This window comes from Larimichthys crocea, chromosome VI (genome assembly GCF_000972845.2).
Source record: "Larimichthys crocea isolate SSNF chromosome VI, L_crocea_2.0, whole genome shotgun sequence".
Classification (NCBI taxonomy): domain Eukaryota; kingdom Metazoa; phylum Chordata; class Actinopteri; family Sciaenidae; genus Larimichthys; species Larimichthys crocea.
Window position 1 is genome coordinate 17,501,920 of NC_040016.1, and position 9,074 is coordinate 17,510,993.

General features: G+C 38.2%; 1 protein-coding gene across 3 annotated transcripts; it reads left to right on the forward strand.

The window, feature by feature from the left end:
- Positions 1-3,509: 3,509 nt before the first annotated feature.
- atf1 (activating transcription factor 1) lies at positions 3,510-8,425 on the forward strand. 3 transcript variants are annotated; one of them, XM_019257889.2, is made up of 8 exons: positions 3,510-3,802; positions 4,645-4,748; positions 5,685-5,807; positions 5,912-6,009; positions 6,101-6,231; positions 6,397-6,579; positions 6,980-7,133; positions 7,544-8,425. In XM_019257889.2, the coding sequence occupies exons 2-8, from the start codon at positions 4,650-4,652 to the stop codon at positions 7,686-7,688; spliced, it is 933 nt and encodes a 310-aa protein (XP_019113434.1). In that variant the 5' UTR covers positions 3,510-3,802; positions 4,645-4,649; the 3' UTR covers positions 7,689-8,425. The 3 variants fall into 3 exon arrangements, with proteins under 3 accessions (XP_019113434.1, XP_019113435.1, XP_027135574.1); XM_027279773.1 differs by lacking the exon at positions 3,510-3,802 and adding an exon at positions 3,854-3,959; XM_019257890.2 differs by lacking the exon at positions 4,645-4,748 and having other exon boundaries at positions 3,518-3,802.
- The last annotated feature ends 649 nt before the right edge of the window (positions 8,426-9,074 follow it).

The following is a 9,074-nucleotide window of genomic DNA, read 5'->3' on the forward strand; positions in this document are numbered from 1 at the left end:
TGGCCAAACCGTATTTCCAATCATTGAACCGAAATCACTGGGAGCATCCTGAGCCCTTCCTGAACCCTACATAGTTATTTTGTGCTGATAAGTGAAGAAATGTGACCTTTAGAGCGATTTAAAGAAGCGTTACTTACTTATCTTACTATTAACATGAAAGTCCTGTGAATGGGTGTTGCTGGCGCATCTTTGTGTGTTATGCCAAAACTATAAGGCTGACAGCTTTAGCAGACGAATGTGAGTGAAGACAAATTTTCCTATGTTTTCTATGTATAAATGTCGGGTTGGGCATTTGAGGCCACGGTAGTCGCTGTTTATTTTTCCACTGATTTTTTTTTTCTCCGCCTCCTCACTCTAGCTGATGATGTCATCCATTCTAGGGCAGACATTCCGCACAATACACATCCATTAATAAACCGAAATTTTGACTAAAAAACTGCTCAACTTTAAGCCTTGAAGTTTAAAAACGGTTGTGTGGCTGTCGATGAGTGTAGTGAATCAATGAAGAGAAGGCAAGAGTATCTACATTTTAAAGTTAAATGAAGTCTCTCGGGTGAAAGTAGGCCAGAGCAGTTTATTGTTGAAAATATCTGTTAAATTTTTATTTCTTTTTGGGTCCATTCATTCCAGAGAAAATTTTTGCAGTTTTCGCGAATAATGCAAAAATGTAGTTGAAGTTAAAATTTCTTATTTTGTGACAAAGAAATCTTTTCCCTGTCCTTATGACAAATTCTCAAACATGCCTCAAGGTAAGGATGCAAGTTGTGTAATAATGAGTTAACGATATAAGGTAAGTTTCAGCTTAAAGCTCATAAATCAGGTATCAGGACACCTGGAATGATTAAATGCTTTTGTTTATTCTGTATTACTTTTACAAAGTATAAAACAAAGTAACAACAAACAAAATAGAAAATAAATGAGAAAAAAAATGGGAAGGGTGTACAACTTGATTTCCTAACTTTCTTTCTTGATTTCTTGTTTAAAACATAAAAGTTTCATCAGTGGATCACACCGCTCATGAAGCAGGTTAGAATTCACCAAATAATAATATAAACAACATACCAAGAGTGCATACACAAAAATGATAGAACAACTCAAGATAGATTAATACAGTCTTAAGGTACAACTGGGTTAAATTTTGTCAGTCCTCTGTTCTTTGTTATTACAAAAATGTGAAAGCATCATGTATATTTCACACACAGACTGTGCAAGCTTTGAAATTAAATTGCACCGTCATTAGGATTGCATATGTGTTAGAGCAGAAACCAAAGGAAGCCCTCGTAAACTTTCAGCGAAGCAGGTAGATGGTAGATGGACCTGGTCGTCAGTACACCCTCTTTTTGCTGATTAGGTTTGCAAGGTCTGCTTTTTACAAGATTGTGTTGACAAACGTCTACATTTTGGGTATTACACAGATTGCACCAGGGACCACCTGGTCCATCCCGTGTTATGAGTTTGTTTCCCTGAATATACAGCTCCATCCATAATATTATATATATATATAATATACGATATATATATTATAGGTGTGTGTGTGGTGTGTGTGTGTGTGTGTGGTTGTGTGTGTGTGGTTGTGGCGTTTTGTGTGTTCTCCCCCACTTGGGCCTCGAGATGATAAGTGCCTCAAGCTGATTTTCTTCGTGTGCTTGGCTGAGTCATGCAAACATTCTGCTGCTGCAAACGTATGATGCAGATGTTAAGCTAAGATGAAGTGCTTATTATATTTTTTTTTTCCTAGGTGGTCTTAAAACCGGGCTAAAACCAAATGTCAAGCATTACATTTTGTAAAATTATTAACACATTTAATGTAAGATGAAGTGGGGGGGATAGTTCAATTAATAATCAGTCCCACCAATTAGAAACTGCTGTAACGTACCACCAGTGCAAGTGCAGTAATTCAATGGATCCTGTTTACTTGAAATGATGAAACATCTTTCCAATATCGTGTGTTTGGCATGATCGAGTGTTAAAAGGGACAAAAAATATATATATTTACATGTTGAACTTTAGGGTTCATCACTGAATACAGTATATCCAGTACAAAGAACCTATAAATTATGGCAAGGAGCACAAGGAACGCACAAGAACCAGAAAACCAATAACATTTTGCAAATACATCTTAATGCAAAATATTTTATTTTTTTTTACCCTTTATTTTGTTCATACGATACTTTACTTGCCATCAAGGTTTAGGCGCGGTGGCGGGTTTTAGATGTGGCCAGCTTTGCAAGTGCATTCACAGTGCTTTTTAAATCCAGTGACTGAACACAGAAAAATAACCCAGAGACATGATGACTTGCCTCTAGGACGACAGATTTACATACCAACAAGAATCCTGTTGGGATATTCAAAGTAATTTTTTTTTACACAGCGTTGCAAAAAGACAAAACGGTTCGAATGAGTGTGGAGAGGAAGGGGGAAAGGGAACACTTGCTCTGTTTATGCAACAAAACGGAGAGGGGCTATGAATTTCAGCAATACAAAGTACATTGGCAATGTATATTAGATGAACGGTTGTGAACTTATCTTTGTACAAAATAACCTGGTAGCCTGAAAACAGTCATGATATTGGTTTTAAGCCTTTTTTTTCCTTACACCAGTTTTTTGTTTTTTTAAATGGGCCGACAGGAAAAGTCCTGCATTAACAGTGATAGCCCTCCAGTAAACTCTCAAAGCTCCTCAAGGAAGAATCCTAAGAATAATATTTGCTCCTGAACCGTTAGTTATATGCCTCATTGTTAAATAAAATAGACATTTGAGAAAGTGCAATGTTAAATCTATCCTGACTAACAACTTTGAAGTTAATTCATCGTGTACCCTCCATTATACGACTAAACCACTTCAAAGTACGTCAAAAACTGTTAAATCTTATTTACAATCTTCTTTCTGCTACTGTTGTCATCTCCCACTGGGTTGAACTATCCAGAAACCATCGGCTGAGAGAGACAAGTCAAGCATTTATACATTTATACAATTAAAATATCTATACGTAACATACAGTATCTAAATACAAAGGCCTTTAATAGGTACAGTACAGAATATGGCCTCTTCCTCTTTTATTTTTAATCCCTTTGGATATCTGTCAGGGCTCCACTACAGTCAAAACCAAAAGGAGAATTTTATAACAGATTTATTAAAAATTAATAAAGGAATGTATGGCTGAAGTTTTATAAGGCAGGAAATATATTAGGGCAGGAAAAATCTATTTGGCTTCAATCATCATGGCACAACATAAATAACGTTCTAAGAATGCACACAGACGAGATTGGTATATATATATTATATGTACAGTATTAGTAGCATCACTGATTGAGTTTTAATGTAATATACTACACTATATAAATAATATTAAGAGTCAAAGTGACAATTATACTAGTGACAATTATAGTATTGCACAAAGTACCAGTCATGGTACAATATCCGTGGTTGCTTTTTTGCAGTAGAAAAAAAAAAGTGTTGCTGGAGTTGAACCTGTGTATTAAATGTAACAAACGTGAGTTTTTCCGTCGTGTGTGTTTTTGTGTCCACCACCAGTTGCTCAAACTCTTTCCACCAATCACAAACACCCAAAGAAGCTATTACGTAATGCGTCTTTGCCGAGCAGCGCCGCCCATTTCCTTTGGGAAAAAAGTGGTCAGCTATTTTTTTTTTTTTTAAGCTGACATCTTTGTATTTTTAGCTGTTAGCCAAGGCTGCTAAGTAACTTTAAAAAATAAAATAAAAAAGAGGCATATCTCGTATCAAAGTACATACACGAACTGCACGGAAAGTCCACGCTGTGAGGAAGAAGGAACAGTAAAAGGTAAAACATTGTGTGTGTGTGTGTGCACTTCTTAGCTGCCTGCTCCGCTGTGGCGGTAATGGCGGCTGTTGCTTCGTCGACCCCTTCGCCGCTTTCACGAAGAGGGAAGGTGTAGTTAGCTTAACGGCTCCCCGTATCGCTGACGTCTATTGACGCGGTAACTTGCGTGCCAGTGACAGAGTTACACATATTTGCTCATTGAGACAAAAGCTCATCCATCCCGCGAGCTCCAGAGTAACGAACGAAACATGCCTCTCTCGCGCGCGGAGCTCTTTTTTTTTAAACGGCTGTTTTTTTTTTTTTAACGGTTTTTTAAAAAACTGAGACGTTAGGCTAACGTTAACTAGCAACGGTTAACGTTGGCAATGTCGGAACATTGTTTTGTTTTGTTTTTTTTACACGGATAAGTTTTTACTCCAAACGTTTACCCGGCACACTTTTTAAAATTGTTTTTGCATTTAGTTAAATCATGTGGGAGGTGGAACAAAAAGTTAACAGTGTTGATGATGTCCGGGGCCTAGCTGTGTTCCGTAACTCCATGTTAACGTTTAGTTGGCTAACACGATTGAACCAAAGAGGAAGTAGATCACATAGATTCACCCCCTTTTATTTTAAAACTTTACAAGTAACAGCTGGATAAAATAAGAAACTGTGATTTATTTGTTTTTATTTATATATATCGGTCTGAGTTTTTAATTATATCACTAAATAAATAACCGCAGGCCACACAGCGGAGTACGGCACACTGCATGCATGCATGCATGCAGGCAGGACGATCACCGCTTGTTGTTTGACATTAGAGCCATTTTAAAAAGCGGTAATATTGATTCATCTCTTCCCAGTTACTATGGAAGAAGTACAGCAGGGCAGCAATGGCACCGAGTCACAGACTGCCATCATTCCCACTACCATCACAAGCTCTCAGTTCTCACAGATAGCCCAACAGGTAACTAATAGATCCATTTTTGAAATGGCATTAAAAAAAAAGAAAGAAAAGTATCTCAGAAATATTGCCTCTAGTGGTCCATTTTGTGAATGAATATCACACTGGAAACACTTTTTTTTTTTTTTGTAATGCTTGCTTAATATTTAAGATGGAGCCATAAGTAGTACTTGTAGTACTTTTCCCTCCCTATCCAGTATAAATTAAGTCTTTAAAATTTCACTTTTGTCAATAAATTGAGAGACTACTAAATCTTAAGTGTGACTAACCTGCTTGATAATGTCTCACTCCTCTGTTGGATACTTGTGTAATCATATTGTCTGAAGCACATGTTAAATAATTAGTGCATTCAAATTATAATTGCACAAAATGAACCCCTTGTAATATCTAAGTGCATATTTTTGGTTTTATGAAAATCAAATCATCTGGGACATTTTCAGCCAACAGCAGCCCACTGTAATAATTATTTAATTAAGCCCAAGTCATGTAATCTGACACAAACACAGTCAATCACTTTTTGAAGTTGTTGCACATTATTTAACTGTAAATTTTTAAATTTATTTTTTACATATGTTGTTTTTGTTTGTTTGTATACCTGGAGTATTGTAACAAAAACAAAAAGTATTTCTGATTCTGATATATTTGAAAAGCTCAAATGATATTTGAGTTTTTCAAATCTCACGCAAAATAAAATTCACTCTCATAGTATTATGATGGTTGCAGAAATGTCAGTGCTATATAATTGAATCCTAAACACATGAAGCCAAAACTGCCTCCAAAGTTGGACACCACTAGAAATAAGTGATAAAGTTATGTAATTGTTGTGAAAAGGAAAGAAAGGATGAGTGTTTCTGAACGTGCAGTTTTGCACACGCACACACCCTTATTGAGGCAATCGCCAAGATAAATATTCTCTCTTGTGCGTTTGTGTGTTTGTAGATGTCACTGGGTGGTTCTTCTGTTGCTGTCGTACAGCTGCCGGGGGGTCAGTTTCAGGTTCAAGGGGTGATCCAGTCTGCGCAGTCATCAGTCATTCAGTCTCCTCACGTGCAGACTGCACAGGTGAGATCACCTGGGGTTTTTCTTGGCACACCTTCACCTTCAATATGCAGACTTATACAGTTGCTTACATTTGCGTTTTTATTAATCCACCTTCCTCTTTCAAGGCCCCGGGTACAGATAGTGATGATTCGCAGGACTCGTCGGACAGTGAAGTAGCAGCCCAAAAGACCAGAGAAATACTGGCGAGACGGCCTTCATACAGGTAAAGAAAAAGACAAGCACAGACATGACACAAAAAAAGACTTCTGAAGTGAGTACTAACTAAACAGACCCACCTCTTCTCTCCTTTGTAGAAAAATCCTGAATGAACTTTCATCTGAGGAAGTGACACACATCGAGGGAAAGGATAACAGCCCGTCCACAGGAGTGACAGGTGTTACAGTACCCACCACCCAAATCTACCAGACCAGCAGCGGCCAGTACAGTACGAACTGCTCTCTTCTGTCGTACTAAAAATAATTACTTACTGTTTGCTTTTATGTGAGTTTTCTTACCAGATACCGGAAACCAAACTTCACTGGAATTCACAAAAAGCCACCTGAAATGATTTTTCTTTTTATCTTCTTTTAACCCGTGCTGATAATTCTAGTTACTATAGCTGCTAATGGCACAATCCAGCTGGCGACTCCCGGGTCTGACGGCATTCAGGGTCTACAGGCTGTCACCATGGCCAACTCTGGTGGAGCCCAGCAAGGCACCACCATCCTCCAGTATGCCCAGACGCCTGATGGCCAGCAGATACTGGTGCCTAGCAACCAGGTTGTCGTACAAGGTGAGCAAAACATAGCATATTTGTAAGACTGCTCAGCCAGTTTTATCTGCTACATCACAGCTACTTGATTTATTTTACTCAGTGCTCTCGCAGTTGGAACGTGGCTTCACCTCAAGGTGCCTTACTTCTAAGAGGATGATTTAATTAGAGTGTAGTTAATATCAAGGTTCAGCAATTTTATAAGCCTGTCCTCACGGTTAACTAGTTAATACCTCTCATGGGACGTTGAAAACCTCTCTGTACAGAGACTAGAGTAACAAAAACTCTGAATATTTCTCCTGATGTGCTGCAATGTGTGTTTGTGGTCCACAAAACACTCTATATACTCTAAACCCCATTATTGAGATCACAAGTGATACGTGCTGTGCGACTGACCCCTGGTGTCGTCATTTTCTTCCAGGTGCAGGAGGGGAGATGCAAACATACCAGATCCGCACAGCTCCCACATCCAGCTCCCTGTCTCAGACTGTAGTTATGACCTCTCCCGTGGGACTGTCTCAGGGCAAGAGTGACGATCCAACAATGAAGAGGGAAATCAGGCTCGCAAAAAACAGGTATGTGTCCATTTTATTACCGGGTTTCAGATCAAATCAAAGTCAGAAAAATGTAACACATCCAACATCTTGGAGGCGGGAATAAATCAAATAAAACACATACTGTCCAATTAATACTAATTAATAGAAGTGTGTGTTCTGCTCTCCACTTGATGGATAAATCATTTTGTGCATTGCCTTAGATTTTTATTCACTGGCTACTATTCAGCCATTCTTTGAATATCTCCCTCCATTACTGGAAGTATCTTTGTTGTGGAGTACATTTTACACATATTTTAGTGTCAGTATCTGTAACATAAGGTCACATATGTCACAATAGTAACAATGCTGTACATTGTGATGTACTGTTGGGGCACTCACAGCATAATCTTTCAGTTGGACCTATCTGCGTATTTTTCCCCCTCTTTCAGAGAGGCAGCTCGCGAATGTAGACGGAAGAAAAAGGAATACGTTAAATGCCTGGAAAACCGGGTAGCTGTTCTGGAAAACCAAAACAAGACCCTGATCGAAGAACTGAAAACATTAAAGGACCTTTATTGTGTTAAAACAGGATAATTAGTTTGAATAGAGGTTGGAGATTAAGACATAATGTTGGGAGCGCACAGCTCAGCCATTTGGACATGAACTGGGTTTCTGGGAACACTTCATTTCAGGCTGAGATCCTCCAGTTTTTTTACTCTGTTTGATATAAAAGTGACTTGTGATGGCAGTAAAGATATACTCGACGAATAAAAAAAAAAAAAAAGAAAGAAAAGAAATTGGCCATTTTTCCACCTGCTGTTTTTTTAAAAAGAAAAATTTGCTAATGCTATAACATTTATAGTTGTGTACATTTTTAATAATGGGAGGTTTGAAATTGTGAGCTTTAACTTCAGTTTCTAAATGTGTCCCTCTCCTTTTCTCTCTTGTCTTTTTAAAAATGTTGCCGTTTTTTTTTTTAAAATAATAATCGTAACAGCATCAGCAGAATTTTGACTGTATGATTACTACGCAGACATAATTCCTCTTTTATTTTGTGAACCAGCAATTCCCCTCATTTCCCTATAAGGAGATGTTACAATTGTCATTCCTTCTTTTTGTGCAATGGAATATAAAAGGGTAACAAACGATGATATTGAGTGTGGCTTGTTTGGCTGTTTCTTGGCAGTTACTTAGACAATCAGGGAAAAAAAAAAAAAGCACAGTGTCCAGGTAATATTTATTATGTACATCTTGGGAGGGGTGGGGAAGAAGAACAGTGTATGAAATGTTGCTGATTCTATAAGTAAATAAATATATTTTCACTCAATAAATACTGTGTGGTTAGTATGTTTTGTTAAGTGCAAATGCCCATTCTCTCCTGCAGTCATTTAATAGAAGTGTAACCTCTGGAGCCTCAATGTGTGTTGAACTTCAGAGAAACCAGCTGCCTCTAGATCTTTCCACATTGCTCTGATAATCATGCCCATCCATCCCATCCAAGGTTGTGCCAAAGAGGTTCAAGCACATGCTGGAAGAAGTATGTCCAGGTGGAGGAATCTGAGGCAACGTATTCCAAAAAGTAGACGGCTCCACCCTGTAAGAGGGAGCCAATAAAAACACGAATTTGGGCAAGTCTGTAAAAAACTTACCATGACAGAAAAACAAAGCCGCTCTTTCTCAAATATAATTAAATTTCAGTTTTTTTATGGTTTGAGTAGCTGACATGCGTGCCAAGTGATCAGCAATAACCAGTGTTGTGGAAATTTCTCTGCTGCTTGTGAAGAATGAAATAGAGACTTCTGCCGACCGACGAGGTTTTATTTACTTTGCAAAGAAAAGATCAATCAACATGCGAGCGGTCAAAGATGAAGAAAGACCCAGAGCATGGGGGAAAATATTTATAGAGGTCCAAAGGAGGGACACTCCTTTCCACACCCTTTTGTCTGTGGCAGGTATTGGCGCCGACCCCCCGTTGATGTG

Coding starts and splice junctions, on each gene's coding strand:
- atf1 (XM_019257889.2), top strand. CDS start 4,650: ATGGAAGAAGTACAGCAGGGCAGCAATGGCACCGAGTCACAGACTGCC. Junction 6,232..6,396: donor GACCAGCAGCGGCCAGTACA/GTACGAACTGCT, acceptor TGATAATTCTAG/TTACTATAGCTGCTAATGGC. Junction 7,134..7,543: donor ATCAGGCTCGCAAAAAACAG/GTATGTGTCCAT, acceptor CCCCTCTTTCAG/AGAGGCAGCTCGCGAATGTA.